Here is a 23,358-nt window from a genome sequence, read left to right on the forward strand (position 1 = left end):
AAATGGATTGTTCACAGCTTCTAAGGCATGGGCAACTAGTCTCCAAAGATGTCTCAACAGATGGTAAGACTCACAGGCCGGGGATGCCAGAGCAGCCTCTCAGCAAACATCTGCTGGTTTCAGGAAGAAGCTGCTACATCAGGCACCACGAGGACCCTAAGACACATTTCTAAAGACTCCAGACATATGTCTCTTTGAATTCTCGTGGCCAATAGGTCAGTTTGCCCTCATGTCACCAACTCTGAGCCTGCAATTTCTGTCAGTGACTTCGAGAAAGGTACCTCAAGCACAGAGGTGAGCACTGACCTGGCTGAACGGCCTGGTTGCAAGGCCCTGCCGAGGAAACAAAAGAAAAGCAGAATGCAGAAAAGAGGTAGATTTTATCAGCAAGTTTCATCTATGCCTAGAAGTTATGCCCAAGAGCACAGCACACAGCAGCTCCTAAGCAAGTATCAAACCACTCTGCTATGTGCCCATGGGTGTTCAAGCTGCCAGGGGAGCATGGCCCACTGTACTGGTTTCCTTTCTCGGGGGCAAGATTTCCAACCCAGGAACATCTCAGCTAGTGACCAATCTCTGAGAATGGGTTTTGAGTACATGTCATCAATAACTAGATCTGAGTTGGAGAGCACTCTAAACATGAAATACATTTCTGCAACATGAAAAGAAAAAATACTATTTGGGGCTGGTTTGAATTAGGTAGAATGAGACAGGAATTTTCCTGAAGTCCCCTGCTCTCTTCCTTGGGCAGCTACTCCTTGCCTGGCAGAAACAAGACATAGTGCCTGGGGGCTTTAGCCACTGCCTGGCTGGGGGACCACTGTGTCTGAGTAGGGGTGGTAAGCAGACCTCATGAGGGGTGCTGAAGATGACGTTAAATAAAATTATCTACCTCTATGGCTCAAGAAATCTGACTATCTATTATGATTCTGCCTAGAGAGACTTGCAGTCTGTGTGATCAATGGCAATACTGGTCCCCTAGTGCTGCCACCATGGAAAGGTACAATTATGCCTTTAAAGCTCAAAGTGCAATTAAATCTCTGTAATGGGGCTAATGGTTCAAGCAACCTTGAAGCAGTTGCCATATTTTAAAAGATCATTCTGGATTGTTTTATGTCTGGAATTGCTCTGTAAAATCCGAACTTTTCATCTTCCATTGAGAATGTATTTAATGCTGAGAGAACAGTCTTCTTGCAGCCACACTGCACAAAAGGGGGTTTCCTTCTCATCTGGCAGAATCCCCCTGGAGGACTAAACTCCACCAGACAAAGCTGAGCTCAGCCCTCTAAGGCTTGGGTTCTTAGGACATTGCTTTCTGAGGAAGAGTCCAAAGTGAAGATTAGGTCACAGGATACAGTCCAATCCAGAGCCCACTAGCGGCAACTCAGACTGATATCATTTCCTCTGAGAGAGAGAAAAGAAAAACATGTGGCAGCTCACAGGAGCAAGTGGTCAGGTCCCCTCCCTGGAGCTCCCACTGCCCCAGTCTTTCAGTAACTGTGGCTATAGCAGGTGACACATGGTATCCTATGATCTCTTTTACCCGTCTGGTCCCAAAGTTCACTGTGAAGCTCTCAAGGAAGGGGCTGCATCTGGTTCACCACAGGGACCCAATAACCATCAGAATAATTAATGGATGGGGTACTGCCTCACAGAACATTAAGGACGGGTAACAGGTCAACCAGCAAAGGGAGACATTAGATATCCAGATCCAAAGGACAGGCACGAGAAGAACACTACAGAGATGGTGAGTTGGAAGCTCTTTAATCACTGACCAAGCTCTTTAAACAGTAACCTAGAACAACTTAGAAATGCAATTTATATTCATGTTATTTCCCGATAATAATGATGACAACTAAGATGCACTAGGCAGTTTCCACGAGCAACAGTTATGCTGAAGATGCTTAGGCATCATTTCATATCCTCACAATAAACCCCCGAGGGAGGCAGTATTCTTATCCCTATTTTACAAAGAAGGAAACTGAGGCTCGAGGAGGAAAAGTTACAGAGCCAGCAAAAGGATGAGCAGGATTCAAGCTCAGAGCCCGTCTCGTGACCAATGCTTTCCTGCCTGTGATACTGAAACTGGCCCCCGATATTTCTAAAACATCAATAGCTTATAACAGAGTAGATTTTTACCTTGAAGATGCCATGGCTTTCTAATTTATTTTTTGGTGAAGACAGCTCTTTGTTTAGGATCCTCCCAGGTATGACAAAGCAGAGCAAAATCCTACTCCATAATGGTGAGGATGAAGAAGGTAACATCCTCAGTTAAATCCTTTGTACTCATCATCTGTTTCATCCTCACAACCAGCCCGTGAGGTAGATATGATTATTATCCACATCCTAGATATAAGGAAACTAAGGTCTAAAGAGACAAGGTGGTCTCAGCCTTTCAAGGTCACAGCCAGTAAGAAATGGAACTCAGGATCTAATCAGAGGCCGTCTGCTGCCCGAGCCCAGTCCTTGGCTATTATAATCACAATTCAAAGGGGCAGATGGGAATTTGGGGAAAAGAACTCTAGAATCTATAAGAAGACTGGATTTGAAGAACACAAGCCTGAAAACAGGGAGTCTCATTAAGATTCATGCTGCTGAGCTTCCCTGGTGGAGCAGTGGTTGAGAGTCTGCCTGCCGATGCAGGGGACACGGGTTTGTGCCCCAGTCCAGGAGGATACCACATGCCGCGCAGCGGCTGGGCTCGTGAGCCATGGCCACTGAGCCTTTGCGTCTGGAGCCTGTGCTCCACAACGGGAGAGGCCACAACAGTGAGAGGCCCGTGTACCGCAAAAAAAAAAAAAAAAAAAAAAAGATTCATGCTGCTTTGTACTCTAAGACAACAAGTGATTCCATGGTAACCCTAGGAGCTACAGAACCCTCAAATAACATCACAAAGAACGGAGGAAGAAGAGAGAAGGCTCTGTACACTAGTGCCTGCAGGTCCAATGAGGCTATCTGTTTTTGTAGATTAAAATGTTTTCCTGGAACCAGCCAATATACATATTATCTGCTGATTTACGTATTACCTATGTATGGTTGCTTCTGTGCCAGAACAGCAGAGCTGAGTAGTTGCAACAAAGACTTTGTGGCCCACAGAGCCTAAATAAGATATTTACTATCTGGCCCTTTAAAGAAAAACTTTGCCAACCCCTGGACTAAAAGTTAGAGGGCCTGATGCAAACAGGAGCCAGGAAAACAGCAAGCCCAGAGTGTCCAGGCAGAACAGGCACACACTTCACCTATCCAGCTGGTGCCGGACACACCCAGCTTATAATTGTTTTTCAAAAAAGCATGATATCCCAAACCAGCCAGCCCTGCCCCTCACGTCCTGCCCTCTCTACCCTCCAAAAGGAGCAGCAGCAGTGAACCTTACCTTTGTTGTACATGTTCGTTGGCACTTGAACGTCGCTCAGGCTGATGTTCACAGGCAAATTATTAAAATGGTCATTTGGGGCTAAGATGAATTCCTTCCCCAGCTCCAAAAAATTCCCATCTTTGTCCCTTTCATTTATCAGCACGGCATTGAAGTATTCGTACTGAAAGAGAAAGTCAAACAACATGACATGTGGATTAGGGAAGAAGGCTGTGAACTCGACGGACCTGGGTATGGCTGCAGGCGGGCTGTCCCCTACACTTGTGGATCCTGTTCTAGTAACATAATCTGTAAGTCTTTCACACTATCTACGGCTGCTTTTGCACAGGTGTGATAGCACCATATAACTATTTTCCAATGTCATTAAGTACTCTTGAAAAACATAAATTTAAGAAGCTGCTTAGTACTTCCTTATGTGAATATAGAGAAAACTGCTCCAAAACATTTTAATTCTTTAAAGTTTGAAGACAGACCCTGCCTTTATTCAGCCTACCTTTAAGTAGAAGGAGACAGGAAAACAACAAAAATTAAGTAAATATATATTAGATAGTCATACTTGTTGTTCTAAGTGCTTTCCATATGTTAACTTATTCAATTCTCCTAACGACTCTATGAAGTAGGTTTTATGAGTATTCTAACTTCACAAAATGAGGAAATTGAGGGAGAGAGAATTTATGTACGCTGTCAAAGATTACACCACCGATAAGCAGAACCAGAATTAAAACACAGACAGTCTATTTCCAGAGCCTGTGCACTTAACTGCTGTGCAATATTGAAAGTTGGTAGATGGCAGGTGTGGTTGGAATTATCAGAGCAGGAATTTAAAACAACTGTAATTAATATACTAAGGGCACTAAGGAAAAAGTAGAAAGCAGGTAAGAGCAGACAGATAAGTAGAGAGACAAATATTCTAAGAGAAATAATCAAAAAGAAATGCTAGAAATCAAAAACACTGGAATAGAAATGAAGAATGCCAATGGGTCATTGCCAGCCTGGATACAGCTGAGGAAATAATCAGTGAGCCAGAAGCTATGTCAGTAGAAACTTCCCAAACTGAAAAGCAAAGAAAAAAATTAATGGGAAAAACAGAATCGAATATTCAAAAACCATAGAACAATTACAAAAAGTGTAACAGATATGTAGTGTAATGGGAATACCAGAGAAGAAAGAGAAAAGGGAACAGAAGAAATATTTGAAGTAATATTTCCAAAATTAATGACAAACACCAAACCACAGATCCAAGAAGTCCAGGGAAAATCAAGCACATGAATATTTTTTTTTAAAAAAGAAAAATCTACACCTAGGCATGTCATATACAAACTGCAAAAATCAAAGACAAAGAGAAAATCTTAAAGGAAGCCAAAAAGAGGAAAAAAACCTTTCCTACAGAGGAACAAGGACAACGATTACATCAGACTTCTGTTCAGAAAACATACAAGCAAGAAGAGAGTAGCACAAAATACTTAATTTTCAAAGAAAAGACCTACCAATCTAAAATTCTAGAATCCAGAAAAATTATCCTTCAAAAGTGAAAAATAAATAAAGACTTCTTCAGACAAAAATTAAAGAAATTTGTTGCAAATAGATCTGCCTTGCAAAAAATGTTAAAATTTCATTAAAGGGAGGGAAAACTACACAGGTCAGAAACCCAGAAAAGAGTGTTACAACAGGAATAAATGAAAGTAAAATATTAAATTTTCTTATTCTTAACTGACCTGACAAAGTTTGATCAAAATAATAATAGCAACAAATTGGATTATTATAGTTATGGATAAGTGAAATGAATAGCACAGCGTTATACTACCCATGAAGTGGTACAAGATTATTTGACAGTGGACGTGAATTAGTTGTAAATGTATATTGCAAACTATAAAACAACCACTAAAACAATTTTTAAAAGAAGTATAAATGCCAAGGAAGGAGAAAATACTATGCTATGTAATATGCTCAATTAAAACCAGAGAAGGCATAAAAAGAGTAGAAGACCAAAAAAAAAAAAAAACAATGGCAATGAATAGAAAACAGTTACAAGTATGGTACATATTAATCCAACTATATCAATGCTCACTTTAAATGTGAAGGGGTCTAAATAGATTAAGTAAATGATAGAGATGGTCACAGTGGAGAAAAAAGAAGAACCAACTATATGCTGTCTACAAGAAATTCACCTTAAATATAAAGAACAGGTCAATTAAAAGTAATGGGATAAGAGAGAAGATGGCGGAAGAGTAAGACACGGAGATCACCTTCCTTCCCACAGATACATCAGAAATACATCTACACGTGGAACTGCTCCTATAGAACACCCACTGAACGCTGGCAGAAGACCTCAGTCCGTTCAAAAGGCAAGAAACTTCCCACGTACCTGGGCAGGGTAAAAGAAAAAAGAATAAACAGAGACAAAAGAATAGGGACGTGACCTGCACCAGTGGGAGGAGCTGTGAAAGAGGAAAGGTTTCCACACACTAGAAGCCCTTTCACGGGCGGAGACTGTGGGTGGCGGAGGGGAGAGCTTCACAGCCGTGGAAAAGAGCGCAGTAACAGGGTGCGGAGGGCAAAGCCGAGAGATTCCCACAGAGGATAGGTGCAGACCAGCACTCACCAGCCCGAGAGGCTTGTCTGCTCACCCGCCGGGACGGGGGGGAGGCTGGGAGCTAAGGCTTGGGCTTCGGTAGGAAGCCGGGAAAGGACTGGGGTTGGCGGCGTGAACACAGCCTGAAGGGGTTAGTGCACCACGGTTAGCCAAGAGGGAGTCCGGGAAAAAGTCTGGAGCTGCCGAAGAGACAAGAGACTTTTCCTTCCCTCTTTGCTTCCTGGTGCACGGGCGCGGAACTGCTCAAGAGGCAAGAGACTTTTTCTTCCCTCTTTGCTTCCTGGTGCGCGAGGAGAGGGGACTAAGCGCGCCGCATAAAGGAGCTCCAGAGACCGGCGCGGAGCTGCGGAAGAGACAAGAGACTTTTTCTTCCCTCTTTGCTTCCTGCTGCGCGAGGAGAGGGGATTAAGCGCGCCACTTAAGGGAGCTCCAAAAACGGGCGCGAGCCGCAGCTATCAGCGCGGACACCAGAGACGGGCATGAGACGCTAAGGTTGCTGCTGCCGCCACCAAGAAGCTTCTGTGTGGGCACAGGTCACTTTCCACATCTCCCTTCCCAGGAGCCTGTGCAGCCCACCGCTGCCAGGGTCCCAGGATCCAGGGACGGCTTCCCCGGAAGAGCACACGGTGCACCTCAGGCTGGTGCAACATCATGTCAGCTTCTGCCGCCGCAGGCTCGCCCCGCATCTGTACCTCTCCCTCCCCCTGGCCTGAGTGAGTCAGAGCCCCCGAATCAGCTGCTCCTTTAACCCGATCCTGTCTGAGCGAAGAGCAGACGCCCTTAGGCAACCTACACACAGAGGCGGGGCCAAGTCCAAAGCTGAACCCCAAGAGTTGTGTGAACAAAGAGGAGAGGGGGAGGTCTCTCCCAGCAGCCTCAGAAGCAGCAGATTAAAGCTTCACAATCAACTTAAAGTGCCCTGCATCTGTGGAATACCTGAATAGACAGCGAATCATCCAAAGTTGAGGAGGGGGACTATAGGAGCAAGATATATTACTTTTTTCCCCTTTTTCTCTTTTGTGAGTGTTTAGGTGTGTGCTTCTGTGTGAGATTTTCTCTGTATAGCTTTGCTTTCACCATTTATCCTAGGGTTCTGACTGTCCCATTGTTTTTTGGTTTTTTTTTTTTTTTACTTTTTAAAATTTTTCTTCTCAATAATTATTTTTTTATTTTAATAACTTTAAAGTACTTTATTTTAGCTTCTTCCTTCCTTTCTTCCTTTCTTTCTTCCTTCCTTTCTTCCTTTCTTCTTTCCTTCCTTTCTTCTTTCCTTTCTTCCTTCCTTCTCCCTTTCTTTCTTCCTTTCTTCTTTCGTTTCTTCCTTCCTTCTTCCTTTCTTTCTTCCTTCCTTCCTTCCTGCCTTCCCTCCTTCCTTTCTTTGCTTGCAATTTTTTCTCCCTTTTATTCAGAGCTGTGTGGATTAAAGGCTCTTGGTGCTCCAGCCAGGCGTCACGGCTGTGTCTCTGAGGTGGGAGAACCAACTTAAGAACACTGGTCCAGGGCTTCCCTGGTGGCGCAGTGGTTGAGAATCCGCCTGCCGATGCAGGAGACACGGGTTCGTGCCCTGGTCCGGGAAGATCCCACATGCCGCGGAGCAACTGAGCCCATGATCCATGGCCGCTGGGCCTGTGCGTCCGGAGCCTGTGCTCCACAACGGGAGAGGCCACAACAGTGAGAGGCCCGCGTACCGCAAAAAAAAAAAAAAAAAAAAAAAAGAACACTGGTCCACAAGACACCTCCCAGCTCCACGTAATATCAAACGGCGAAAATCTCTCGGAGATCTCCATCTCTACACCAAGACCCAGCTTCATTCAACGAACAGCAAGCTACAGTGCTGGACACCCTATGCCCAACAACTAACAAGACAGGACCACAGCCCCATCCATTATCAGAGAGGCTGCCTAAGACACCCCAAAAAACACCACCAGACGTGGTCCTTCCTACCAGAAAGAAAAGATCCAGCCTCATCCACCAGAACACAGGCACTAGTCCCCTCAACCAGGAAACCTACTCAACCCACTGAACCAACCTCAGCCACTGGCGACAGACACCAAAAACAATGGGAACTACGAACCTACAGCCTGCAAAAAGGAGACCCAAAACAAAGTAAGATAAGCAAAATGAAAAGACAGAAAAACACACAGCAGATGAAGGAGCAAGGTAAAAACCCACGAGACCTAACAAATGAAGAGGAAATAGGCAGTCTACCTGAAAAATAATTCAGAATAATGATAGTAAAGATGATCCAAAATCTTGGAAATAGAAAAGACAAATTGCAAGAAACAGTTAACAAGGACCTAGAAGAAATAAAGAGGAAGCAAGCAACGATGAACAACACAATAAATGAAATTAAAAATACTCTAGATGAGATCAATAGCAGAATAACTGAGGCAGAAGAACGGACAAGTGACCTGCAAGACAAAATAGTGGAAATAACTACTGCAGAGCAGAATAAAGAAAAAACAATGAAAAGAACTGAGGACAGTCTCAGAGACCTCTGGGACAACATTAAATGCACCAACATTCGAATTATAGGGGTCCCAGAAGAAGAAGAGAAAAAGAAAGGGACTGAGAAAATATTTGAAAAGATTATAGTTGAAAAATTCCCTAATATGGGAAAGGAAATAGTCAATCAAGTGCAGGAAGCACAGAGAGTCCCATACAGGATAAATCCAGGGAGAAACATGCCAAGACACATATTAATCAAACTATAAAAATTAAATACAAAGAAAACATAGTAAAAGCAGCAAGGGAAAAACAACAAGTAACACACAAGGGAATCCCCAAAAGGTTAACATCTGATCTTTCAGCAGAAACTCTGCAAGCCAGAAGGGAATGGCAGGACATATTTAAAGTGATGAAGGAGAAAAACCTACAACCAAGATTACTCTACCCAGCAAGGATCTCATTCAGATTTGATGGAGAAATTAAAACCTTTATAGACAAGCAAAAGCTGAGAGAGTTTAGGACCACCAAACCAGCTTACAACAAATGCTAAAGGAACTTCTCTAGGCAAGAAACACAAGAGAAGGAAAAGACCTACAAGAACAAACTCGAAACAATTAAGTAAATGGTAATAGGAACATACATATCAATAATTACCTTAAATGTAAATGGATTAAATGCTCCCACAAAAAGACACAGACTGGCTGAAGGATACAAAAACAAGACCCATACATATGGTGTCTACAAGAGACCACTTCAGACCTAAGGGACACATACAGACTGAAACTGAGGAGATGGAAAATTATATTCCATGAAAATGGAAATCAGAAGAAAGCTGGAGTAGCAATTCTCATATCAGACAAAATAGACTTTAAAATAAAGACTATTACAAGAGACAAACAAGGACATTACATAATGATCAAGGGATCGATCCATGAAGAAGATATAACAATGTAAATATTTATGCACCCAACATAGGAGCACGTCAATACAGAAGGCAAAACTAACAGCCATAAAAGGGGAAATTGACAGTAACACAATCATAGTAGGGGACTTTAACACCCCACTTTCACCAATGGACAGATCATCCAAAATGAAAAAAAATAAGGAAACACAGGTTTTGAATGATACATTAAATAAGATGGCTTAATTGATATTTATAGGACATTCCATCCAAAAACAACAGAATACACATTTTTCTCAAGTTCTCATGGAACATTCTCCAGGATAGATCATATCTTGGGTCACAAATCTAGCCATGGTAAATTTAATAAAACTGAAATTGTATCAATTATCTTTTCCAACCACAACGCTATGAGACTAGATATCAATTACAGGAAAAGATCTCTAAGAAATACAAACACATGGAGGCTAAACAATACACTACTTAATAACGAAAGGATCACTGAAGAAATCAAAGAGGAAATGAAAAAATACTTAGAAACAAATGATAATGGAGACACAATGACCCAAAACCTATGGGATGCAGCAAAAGCAGTTCTAAGAGGGAAGTTTATAGCAATACAATCCTACTCTAAGAAACAAGAAACATCTCGAATAAAAAACCTAACTTTGCACCTAAAGCAATTAGAGAAAGAAGAACAAAAGTCCCCCAAATTTAGCAGAAGGAAAGAAATCATAAAGATCAGAGCAGAAATAAATGAAAAACAAATGAAGGAAACAATAGCAAAGATCAATAAAACTAAAAGCTGCTTCTTTGAGAAGATAAACAAAATTGATAAACCATTAGCCAGACTCATCAAGAAAAAAATGGAGAAGTCTCAAATCAACAGAATTAGAAATGAAAAAGGAGAAGTAACAACTGACACTGAAGAAATACAAAAGATTATGAGAGATTACTACAAGCAACTATATGCCAATAAAATAGACAACCTGGAAGAAATGGACAAATTCTTAGAAATGCACAACCTGCCGAGACTGAACCAGGAAGAAATAGAAAATATGAACAGACCAATCACAAGCACTGAAATTGAAACTGATTTAAAATCTTCCAACAAACAAAAGCCCAGGACCAGATGGCTTCACAGGCGAATTCTATCAAACATTTAGAGAAGAGCTAACACCTATCTTTCTCAAACTCTTCCAGAAGATAGCAGAGGGAGGAACACTCCCAAATTCATTCTATGAGGCCACCATCACCCTGATACCAAAACCAGACAAAGACGTCACAAAGAAAGAAAACTATAGGCCAATATCACTGATGAACATAGATGCAAAAATCCTCAATAAAATACTAGCAAACAGAATCCAACAGCACATTAAAGGGATCATACACCATGATCAAGTGGGGTTTATTCCAGGAATGCAAGGATTCTTCAATATATGTAAACCAATCAACGTGATACACCATATCAACAAACTGAAGGAGAAAAACCATATGATCATCTCAATAGATGCAGAGAAAGCTTTTGACAAAATTCAACACTCATTTATGATAAAAACCCTGCAGAAAGTAGGCATAGAGGGAACTTTCCTCAACATAATAAAGGCCATATATGACAAACCCACAGCCAACATCATCCTCAATGGTGAAAACTGAAACCATTTCCACTAAGATCAGGAACAAGACAAGGTTGCCCACTCTCACCACTATTATTCAACACAGTTTTGGAAGTCCTAGCCACAGCAACCAGAGAAGAAAAAGAAATAAAAGGAATCCAAATCGGAAAAGAAGAAGTAAAGCTGTCACTGTTTGCAGTGACATGTACATGATATGTACATGATATACATGATACTGTACATGTACATGTACATGATACTGTACATAGAGAATCCTAAAGATGCCACCAGAAAATTACTAGAGCTAATCAATGAATTTGGTAAAGTAGCAGGATACAAAATTAATGCACAGAACTCTCTGGCATTCTTATACACTAAAGATGAAAAATCTGAGAGTGAAATTAAGAAAACACTCCCATTTACCACTGCAACAAAAAGATTAAAATATCTAGGAATAAACCAACCTAAGGAGACAAAAGACCTGTATGCAGAAAATTATAGGACACTGATGAAAGAAATTAAAGATGATACAAATACATGGAGAGATATACCATGTTCTTGGATTGGAAGAATCAACATTGTGAAAATGACTCTACTACCAAAAGCAATCTACAGATTCAATGCAATCCCTATCAAACTACCACTGGCAATTTTCACAGAACTAGAACAAAAAATTTCACTATTTGCATGGAAACATAAAAACCCCGAATAGCCAAAGCAATCTTGAAAACGAAAAATGGAGCTGGAGGAATCAGGCTCCAAGACATCAGACTATACTACAGAGCTACCTTAATCAAGACAGTATGGTACTGGCACAAAAACAGAAATATAGATCAATGGAACAGGATAGAAAGCCCAGAGATAAACCCACACACATATGGTCACCTTGTCTTTCATAACGGAGGCAAGAATATACAATGGAGAAAAGACATCTTTTCAATAAATGGTGCTGGGAAAACTGGACAGCTACATGTAAAATAATGAAATTAGAACACTCCCTAACACCATACACAAAAATAAACTCATAATGGATTAAAGACGTAAATGTAAGGCCAGACACTATCAAACTCTTACAGGAAAACATAGGCAGGACACTCTATTACATAAATCACAGCAAGATCCTTTTTGACCTACCTCCTAGAGAAATGGAAATAAAAACAAAAATAAACAAATGGGACCTAATGAAACTTTAAAGCTTTTGCACCGCAAAGGACACCATAAACAAGACCAAAAGACAACCCTCAGAATGGGAGAAAATAGTTGCAAACGAAGAAACTGACAAAGGATTAATCTCCAAAATTTATAAGCAACTCAGGCAGCTCAATAACAAAAAAACCAACAACCCAATCCAAAAATGAGCAGAAGACCTAAACAGACATTTCTCCAAAGAAGATATACAGATTGCCAACAAATACATGAAAGGATGCTCAACATCATTAATCATTAGAGAAATGCAAATCAAAACTACAATAAGATATCATCTCACACCAGTCAGAATGACCATAATCAAAAACTCTACAAACAAGAAATGCTGGAGTGGGTGTGCAGGAAAGGGAACACTCTTGCACTGTTGGTGGGACGGTAAATTGATACAGCCACTATGGAGTGGAGGTTCCTTAAAAAATTACAAATAGAACTGCCATATGACCCCACAATCCCACTACTAGGCATATACCCTAAGAAAACCTTAATTCAAAAAGAGTCATGTACCAAAATGTTCATTGCAGCTCTATTTACAATAGCCAGGACATGGAAGCAACCTAAGTGTCCATCAACAGATGAATGGATAAAGAAGATGTGGCACATATATACAATGGAATATTATTCAGCCATAAAAAGAAATGAAACTGAGTTATTTGTAGTGAGGTGGATGGACCTGGAGTCCGTCATACAGAGTGAAGTAAGTCAGAAGGAGAAAAACAAATACCGTATGCTAACACATATATATGGAATCTAAGAAAAAAAATGTCATGAAGAGATTAGTGGTAGGACGGCAATAAAACACAGACCTACTAGAGCATAGACTTGAGGATATGGGGAGGGGGAAAGGTAAGCTCTGACGAAGTGAGAGAGTGGCATGGACATATATACACTACCAAACGTAGGGTGGATACCTAGTGGGAAGCAGCCACATGGCACTGGGAGATCAGCTAGGTGGTTTGTGACCACCTAGAGCAGTTGGATAGGGAGGGTGGGAGGGAGGGAGACACAAGAGGGAAGAGATATGGGAACATATGTATATGTATAACTGATTCACTTTGTTGTAAAGCAGAAACGAATACACCATTGTACAGCAATTATACTCCAATAAAGATGTTTAAAAAATATAAAAAAGAGGAAAAATATAAGAAAAAAAGTAAAGGGATAGAGGGCTTCCCTGGTGATGCAGTGGTTGAGAGTGTGCCTGCTAATGCAGGGGACACGGGTTCGAGCCCTGGTCTGGGAAGATCCCACATGCCACGGAGCAACTGGGCCCGTGAGCCACAACTACTGAGCCTGCGCGTCTGGAGCCCATGCTCCGCAACAAGAGAGGCCGCGATAGTGAGAGGCCCACGCCCCGCGATGAAGAGTGGCCCCCGCTTGCCACAACTGGAGATGGCCCTTGCACCGAAACGAAGACCCAACACTGCCACAAATAAATAAATAAATAATTTTTTTTTTTTTAAAGTAAAGGGATAGAAAAAGATATACTATGCTAACATTAATCAAAAGAAAGCCAGAGTGGCCATATTAATTTCAGACAAAGCTGACTTCAAAGTGAGGAAAATTATCAGCAAAGAAGATTGGCATTACATAATCATAAAGGGGTTAATTCTCCAAGAAGACATAACAGTCTTTAATGTGTATGCACCTAACAACAGAATATTAAAGTATGTGAGGGAAGAAAATGATAGAACTACAAGGAGAAACAGATAACATGCTACTAAAGTTGAAGACTTCAGTACCCCTCTATCAGTAACTGATAAATCCATCAGGCAGAATACTGGTAAGGATACAGTTTGAACTGAACAGCACAGCAATTGAAACTAATTGACTATAGACTAATTCATCCAACAACAGCAGAATATACATTTTTCTCAAGCTCACATGGAACAATCACCATGACAGACCACATTCTGGGCCATAAAACACACCTTAACAAATTTAAAAGAATAGAAATCATACAAAATGTGCTCTAAGACCACATTGAAATTAAACTAGAAATCAGTAACAGAATGATAGCTGTACAAATCCCAAAACATTTGGACATTAAACAACATATTTCTAAATAACACATGGGTCAAAGAATAAGTCTCAAGAGAAATTTTAAACTAAGTTAAAATCAAAATATAACTTGTCAAATTTTGCAAGATGCAGCAAAAGCAGTGCTTACAGGGAAATTTACAGCATTCAATGGATGTATTGGAAAAGCAAAAGAGTTCTAAAGTTAATCATCTAAGCTTCTATTTTAGGAAACTAGAAAAAGAAGAGAAAATTAAATCCAAAGTAAGTAGAAGGGGAAAAAAAAAACTTTTAAAAAAATTTTGCTGAACAGAAATCAATGAAATTCAAATCAGGAAATCAATGAAACTGAAAGTTGGTTCTTTGAAAAGATTCATTACAGTGAAAAGATATAAAGCAAAATCATCAAAGGAAAAGAGACGCATGTGGCAAAGTCCAGAGGAATCCAGATGTGGGCTTCCAAGATTTCTCTCTCAGCACAATTACATAAGATGTACAAATTCTTTCAGCAATGAATGGATGACAACACATTTGAAAGGTTGCCTACCAGCGAGGCTCAACAAAGACTCAGTGCTGGGGCTTCCCTGGTGGTGCAGTGGTTAAGAATCTGCCTGCTAGTGCAGGGGACACAGGTTCGCACCCTGTTCCGGGAAGATCCCACATGCCGCGGAGCAACTAAGCCCATGCACCACAACTACTGAGCCTGAGCTCTAGAGCCCGCAAGCCAAAACTACTGGAGCCTGTGTGCCTACAGCCCATGCTCTGCACCCAACAAGAGAAGCCACTGCAATGAGAAGCCCATGCACTGCAATGAAGAGTAGCCCCTGCTCGCCGCAACTAGAGAAAGCCCACGCACAGCAATGAAGACCCAATGCAGCCAAAAATAAATAAATAAAATAATTTTTTTTTTTTTAAAAAAAGGACTCAGTGCTAAGGATTTTTACTGGGAGTTGGTCATGTAGCAACACTAGTTACCAACTTAAGCTAATTGATTTTAAGGAATTCCACACCTAGCAACTATAGAGCACACATTCTCTTCCAGATCATAACAGTGGGAATTCAATATATGATAATGATACAAAAAATATCAATAACATCTAAGAAAAGATGATATCTGGAAGAATTTTAAAGATTTTGAAATTAAAGAACACACTCGTTAATAATACATGTACCATGGAAGAAAATGATAGAAAAAGTTGTAAAATATTTTGAAATAAATGATAATAAAAAAATATTTGTAAGATGTAACTGAAACAGAAATTAGAGAAAAATTTATAGATTTTAATGCTTATCACAGAAAGGAGAAATTTTTAAGATGAATAGTCTAAGATACTAACTTAAGAAGACAGCAAACAAGAACGAATAAAACTGAATGTTAAAAGAAGAAATAAAGTAATCAAGATAGGGACTTCCCTGGTGGTGCAGTGGTTAAGAATCTGCTTGCCAATGCAGGGGACACAGGTTCGATCCCTGGTCCAGGAAGATTCTCACATGCCATGGAGCAACTAAGCCTGTGTGCCACAGCTACTGAGCCTGCACTCTAGAGCCCCCGAGCCACAACTACTGAGCCCACATGCTGCAACTACTGAAGCCCACATGCCTAGAGCCCGTGCTCCGCCACAAGAGAAACTACTGCATGAGAAGCCTGTACACTGCAATGAAGAGTAGCCCCCGCTTTCCGCAACTAGAGAAAGCCCATGTGCAGCAATGAAGACCAAATGCAGTCAATAATAATAACAATAATAATAGAGATAAAAGCAGAAACCAATAAAACAAAACAAATAACAGGGGAAAAAAATCAATGATATCAAAAGTATAAAACCCTAGCTAGACTGATGAATAAAAAAGTAAGAAAGCACAAAATACTAGAGTCAGGAATGAAAGAGAAAACATTATTAAAGAGCTGACAGATAATGAAAAGATAAGAGAATAATATAAACAACTTTATACCAATATTTGACAATTTGAGTTTAACATCAAATTCCTTGAATAACTGAAAATTACCAAAATTGACACAAAAAGAAATATAAAATATGACTGGCCCTATGTATACAAGAGAAATTGAATTCACAATTAATAGCCATGATAAAACAAACAACTCCAGGTTCAGATGCCTTAAATAATGAATTCTATCTAAAACATAAGGAAAAGATACAAACTATCTTACATAAACTCTTACAAAAAATTAGAGGAAGGAATATGACCCAACTTATTTTATGAGGGCAGCATAACACTGACACCAAAACCAAACAAGAACAATTTTTGGAATAATTACATGCCAATATCACTCATTAATCTAGATCAAAAATCATAACAAAATATCACATCAAATCCCCTATCATTAAAAGGACAATCCATCATGACCAAGTTGTATTTATCCCAGGAATTCAAGGATGGTTTAACATTTGAAAAATCAATCAACACAGTTCACCATATTAACAGAATTTTTTTTAAAAAAATCATATGACCAAATAAATGCAGAAAAAACATTTGAAAGAATCCAACTTTTGTTCATCATAAAAACTATCAGGAAATTTAAAATAAGATTAAAAAGTCCTCAACCTGATAAAGAGCAACTGTGTAAAACCTACAGCTAACATTATATTCAAGACAAAACACTGAATATTTTTCTCCTAAGATCAGTAATGAGGCAATTATGTCTTGTCACCTCAATTCAACATTGTACAGGTAGGTGGTTCTGGCAAATGCAGTAAATTGCATGAATGAATGAGTGAATGAGTGAATGAATGCCCTACATATTGGAAAGGGAAAAAGCTATCTTTATCTGAGGACAACATGACTTTCTATGTAGAAAACCCTAAAGAATGCACATAATCTACTGTAACTATTGAGTTTAGCAAGGTCACAGGATATAAGATCAATACACCAAAATCAATTATATTTCATTGTACTAACAAAGAACAACTGGAAGAACGATAGCATTTACAATAGCATAAAAAGCTTGACATACTTAAGTATGAATTTTTAAAAACATATGTGATACCTGTATGCTGAAAACTACAAAATATTTCTGGGAGAAATTAAAGAAGCCTTAAATAAATAGAGAGATATACCTTGTGCTTAAGGATTGGAAAACTCATTATTAACATGTTAATTCTTCCCAAATTGATCTAAAACTCCAAAGAAATCTCAATCAAAATCTCAACAGGCTGTTTTTAGGAATTGCTGAGTTAATTGTAATTTTATAGAGAAATGAAAAGGATCTAGAATATCAAAAACAATTTTTAAAAAGAAGAAAAAGGTCCAATGACTCACATTTCCTGAATTTAAGTCTTACTCTAAACTTAATCAAAATGGTATGGTATTGGCATTAGAGCAGACAAACAGATCAACGGAACTGAAGAGAGTCCAGAAATAAAGCCACACAGATACAGTCAACCGATTTTCAATAAAGGTGCTTAGATAATTCAATGGGGAAAGTATTTTCAACAAACTGTGGTGGAACATATGACTAACCATATGAAAACAACATCCTCAACCCCTAATTCACAACATACACATATTCATTCAAGATGGCTGAAAGACTTAAATGAAAAAGCTATATCTATAATATTTAAAAAAACAAAAACAAAAAATGATGAATAACTTCTGCTGCCTTCAGGTAAGCAATGACTTCTTAGGTTATAGAAAGCACTTACAATTTTTAAAACTGATAATTTGGACTTTATGAAAACTGAAAACTTCTGATCATCAAATTCACTATTAATAAAACAAATAGTAAAGCCATCGAGGAAAAAGTATTCCTAATACACACTCTGACAAATAACTTGTACCAGAATATGTAAAGAACTCCTGTAACACAACTTAAAACACCAATTAAAATATAGGCAAAAGATTTGAACAGACATCTGACAAAGGAAAGTATACAAATGGCCAATATACAAACCAAAAAGTGTTCAACATCGTTAATCAGAGAAGTGCAAAATAAAACTCCATCATTGCTCCAAAATGCAATTTTACACCCACTAGCTAATATTAAATTTTCTGAAAATACTAAATGTTGGCAAGGATGTGGAATAACCAGAAATCCCATACATTGCTCGTGGAAATATAAAACCTTTCAAACCCTTCGGAAAACCATTCACAGCTTCTTGTAAAGTTAAACATGTATCTACCATATGATCCAACAAATTCTACTCCTAGGTATTTATTTAAGAGAAATGAAAACATATAAATTAACAAAAAAGCCCAGCCTGCTTGGTTAAGGCCAGTGCCATTATGGTTCACTCATACGCTCTCCAGAGACAGCTTCAAAACTGCCATTTAATTGAATAACCTGCACAACCCAGAATGCAGCTGAAGGAAGGATGAAAACATAAGCAGGATTTTGCTCAATGGTGCCCATCCTTTACCACAGACGACTGTATGTTCTGCTCCTCCCTAAATCCATTTGTCCATTGTGTATTGATTTTGAAAAGACTGACTCAGTGCAAACAAGAAGAATCACTTCTCGGTCCTTGGAATTCATTGCTGTAATTATGAGGCTCAGTGGCTTTGTCCATAGGAGAGAGGAAGAGATGTGTTAAGTCTAAGTCACCGCAGTATTTCTGAGTCCCTGTCACCCAGGAGGTGGGAGTAAATTAGTTCTTTTGTGAGTATATCTGATCACCTACTAAGTGTGATGTGGCACAAAGGAAACTAATCCAAGGGAGGAAATGTGGCAAAGAAAACAACAGGAACAAAATGGTAGGTGTGCTGTTTCCCCAAACCTGGCTTGGCACCAACTCAGGATGAAGTAGTCCAATGAGTAAGTGTCTAAAAGGGACTCAGTGGGGCAGGGGTAGGAACATGTTTTCTGTGAAGGGTCAGACAGTCATACTTTAGGCTTTGAATGTTGTAGAGTCTTTGTCACAACTCCTCTACGCTGCTGTTGTAGCACAACAGTGGCCAGACAGTACATAAAATAATGGGCCTGGCTGTGCTCCAGTCAAACTTTATTTACCAAAGATTTACAAAATTACAAAAAGGATTTGGCCTGTGGGCTGTAGTTTGCCAACCCCTGTAGGAGGGTGTTATGAGATTTTCAAGAGACAGAAATAAAAAAAAATACCTCTGGCTGGAAGGAATCAAGCATTACTTTCATTAAAAAGTATTTGAACACTATACTAAACAAGAAGAACAAAGTTGGAGTACTTCAAGACTACCTGTAAAGCTACAGCAATCATGACAGTGCTGTACTGGTGAAAGAATAAATAGATCAGTGGAACAGAATAGAGAGCCCAGAAATAGACACTTCCATAAATATTGATACAGTCAACTTATCTTGGACAAAGGAGCAGATAGTCTATTTAACAAATGGTGCTGGAACAACTGGACATCCACATGCAAAAAAATGAATCTAAACAAAAACCCTATACACTTCAAATTTAACTCAAAATGGATCATAGACCTAAATATAAAATGCAAAACTATAAAACTCCTAGAAGATAACATGGGAGAAAACTTAGATGACCTTGGGTATGGTGATGCCTTTTTAGATACAACACCAAAGACATGATTCATGGAAGAAATAACTGATAAACTGGGTTTCATTAAAATTAAAAACTTCTGCTCTGTGAAAGATAATGACAAGAGAATTAGAAGAGAACCCACAGACTGGGAGGGACCATTTGTAAAAGACACATGTGATAAAGGACTGTGATCCAGAATATACAAAGAACTCTTAAAACTTAACAAGAAAAATAACAACTTGATTAAACAATGGGCTAAAAAGACCTGAACAGACATCTCACCAAAGAAGTTATACGGATGGCAAGTAAGCATAAGAAAAGATGCTCCACATCATATGTCATTAGGGAAATGCAAATTAAAACAACAATGAAATACCACCGATAAGAATGGCTGAAATGTGGAACACTGACAACACCAAATGCTGGCAAAGACTTAGAGCAATAGGAATTCTCATTCATTGATGGTGGGTAGGCAAAATGGTACAGTCACTTTGGAAGACAGTTTGGTGGTTTTTTTATAAAACTAAACATACTTTTACCATACAATCCAGCAATCATATTCCTTGGCATTTAGAGTTGAAAACTTATGTCCATACAAAAACCTGAAAACAGATGTTTACAGCAGCTTTATTCATAATTGCCAAAACTTGGAAGCAACCAAGATGTCCTTCAATAGGTGAATGTGTAAATAAACTGTGGTAGAGACAGACAATGGAATATTACTCAGTGCTTAAAAAAAAAATTATCTATCAAGCCATGAAAAGACATGGAGGAAACTAAATGCATATTACTAAGTGAAAGAAGCCAATCTGAGAAGGCTACTGTATGATTCCAACTATATGACACTCTGGAAAAGGCAAAACTGTGGAGACAAAAGATCAGTGTTTGCCAAGGGTGGTGGGGAGAGGAATAAATTGGCAGAGCAGAGAGGTTTTATTTTTTTAGAACCATGAAAATAGTCTGTATATTATTGATAATGATAGTGATTATAATGATGAATACTTGTCATTATACATTTGTCCAAACCCACAGAATATAAAACACCAAGAGTGAACCCTAAGGTAAATTGTGGACTTTGGGTGATTATGTGTCAATGTAGGTTCATCCTTGATATAAAAAAAAAAGTACCATTCTGGTGTGTGATGTTGATAATGTGGGAGGCTATGCATGTGTAGAAGCATAGGGGAAAACTCTGTATCTTCCTCTGAATTTTGTTGTAAACCTAAAACTGCTCTAAAAAAACAATAAAGTCTCTTTAAAAAAAGTTTTTGAGTAGCATCTCCCTACATATTTATTTATAACTCATGTGTACTACCTACCAACAATTATACTAACATGTGCACATTATACTATAAAAATTATAATAGAAATTACAGTGAATAGAAATAAAAGCAATGTATTCTTCTTGGGCATCCCAGTGGCTCATTTTGTGTACCCCTAGGTGCAGCACTTCTCTGCAGTGTCCCAAAGCAGCATTTCCAAAGTATGATCTGTGTAAGAGAAAGCCGTTCCATGGAATACTGATAAGGAATAATTTTTCTGAATGTGTGCCATGGTGAACAAAGTTTGGCGAAAAAGCTGGGGTTTTAGAAAAGGCAAAGAGATTTTTCATTTCAGGAATTCTCAAGGCCTTTAATTCATTTAGAGAGTACTCTATGTGCACTTTGAATGTCTTGGGGGAGAGGTGTTATATACAGCCTTCCTCAAATATAGCTGATCATGCAGTTGTCCTCAGCATTTACCATAGGGGCCACTTGACAAATACTCACGTGATTGTTTTATCAATGCAACTCCCCCATGAGACTAGTTCTGCAACTACAAGAATTGTGTCTCTCTTTACTCACTGTTCTATCCCCACCCCCTGGCATTTATTGGTTGCCTAACTGATGAAAGGACCAATGTCCAAATCCTTGTGGTTACCAGGTCTCTCACCTGAGCTGCATTTCCACAGACCTGTATTCATAGTCAACTCTTCAAGGTCCTATGGCAGCAGGGAAAGTTCTCAGCAGGTTAGGAAGATCATGCTGTAAGCAGTGTCTCCTATGGCCTGGAGAAGGGAAGCTGTAGGAGACCAAGGTCATACTGCTTTATGGCCTCTGTCACAAATCCAGATAGAAGACTGTGTCCAGAGTATAAAGGTGACTCCAGAAGCTGCTGGAATTGCTGGTCTGTGCTAATCACCTTAAGATGAAGAATACAAGGCAGGAGCTCTGTGATACATCTATGACCCTGCAGCTCCCCCAAGAGCCACCTGGGATCCCCCTGCCATGGACTCCCTCTCCTTCAACACCACTGTCACAGAACATGTCAGCCTTCAGTTCTTCCTTCCTTCCTTCCTTCCTTCCTTCCTTCCTTCCTTCCTTTCTTTCTTTTGGCTGTGTTGGGTCTTCATTGCTGCACACGGGCTTTCTCTAGTTGCGGCGAGCGGGGGCTACTCTTTGTTGCAGTGCGCAGGCTTCTCTTTGTGGTGGCTTCTCATGTTGTGGGGCATGGGCTTCAGTAGTTGTGGCTCACAGGCCCTAGAGCACAGGCTCAGTAGTTGTGGCGCATGGGCTTAGTTGCTCCGCGGCATGTGGGATCTTCCTGGACCAGGGCTCGAACCTGTGTCCCCTGCATTGGCCGGCAGATTCTTAACCACTGTGCCACCAGGGAAGTCACAGTCTTCAGTTTTGATAGGGATGCCATCAAGGAAAAGAATTCATTGCTCCACCCCTCCACCAACTGTAGAACCCAACTGCTCAGGTCTTCTCATTGACTCAGCTAAGACTCCTATCACCAAGTAGGGTAAAGCTTCAGATTCAACAGGAAATATCAAGAGATGACAAAAAGGCTTCAGTCTGTGTGCCCTCTCTAACTGATTGGTGTGACTGTCTATATTTGTTAAGAAGGCTTCTGAGGTAGTATCTCAACCCAAGGAATGAAATGTATGCTTTCCTTTTAATGGTGGTCAGCCTCTCCCACACCATCCACATTCCTGAAAACTCATTACTGCCTGGTTTACCAGTTGGCAAACTGTTTCTGTAAAGAGCTAGATAGTAAATATTTTAGATTTTGCAGGTTAGACACTTTCTCTCACAACATTCAATTCTGCTGTTTTAGCAAAAGTAGCTACAACATAAAAAAATGAGTGTGGCTGTGTTCTAATAAAACTTTATTTACAAAAACAGGAAGCTGGCAGAAAATGCCTGAAGACCTTTGTTTCCTGAATCCTGTCCTAATTCTCTCTTTAACTCTTTCCAGGTGAGAGGCACCTAATCACAATGTCTTCAGGCAGTACTTCTCAACTCAGTCTTCAGAGCTTTTCAACATCCAGATGCCCAAGCCAAGAGAGAGGTATTGATTATTGATTAGAGGAACTGGCTCATTTGATTTCAGGGACTGCCAAAGTCCAAATCTGTAGGGTAAGCTGGCAGACTGAAAATTCAGGTAAAAGATAACATAGCAGTCTTGAGTCCAATTCCACAAGGCAGGCCAGGCAGGCTGGAAACTCAGGCAGGGTTTTCATGCTACAATCTCAAGACAGAATTGCTTCTTCCCAGGGAATTTGTCTTTGCTCGTAAGGCCTACAGCTGATTGGACGAGGCATCCCCTCATTATGGAGAATGATCTACTTTACTCAAAGTCTACTGCTTGCAAATGTTAATCACATCTAAAAAAACCTTTACATGGCTACATCAAAACTGGTGTTTGACCAAACAACTGGGCACCATGGCATCATCAAGCCGACACATAAA

General features: G+C 39.7%; 1 protein-coding gene across 4 annotated transcripts in view; it reads right to left on the reverse strand.

The window, feature by feature from the left end:
- Window positions 1–23,358, reverse strand: part of CACNA2D3 (calcium voltage-gated channel auxiliary subunit alpha2delta 3) — an 808,785-nt gene that overhangs the window by 494,033 nt on the left and 291,394 nt on the right. For all 4 annotated transcript variants that reach the window (XM_067043906.1, XM_067043907.1, XM_067043905.1 and 1 more), the window contains exon 5: window positions 3,374–3,536. In XM_067043906.1, coding sequence (XP_066900007.1) covers window positions 3,374–3,536 — 163 coding nt within the window. The remainder of the gene's footprint in view (window positions 1–3,373; window positions 3,537–23,358) is intronic.

This window comes from Kogia breviceps, chromosome 10 (genome assembly GCF_026419965.1).
Source record: "Kogia breviceps isolate mKogBre1 chromosome 10, mKogBre1 haplotype 1, whole genome shotgun sequence".
NCBI lineage: Eukaryota > Metazoa > Chordata > Mammalia > Artiodactyla > Physeteridae > Kogia > Kogia breviceps.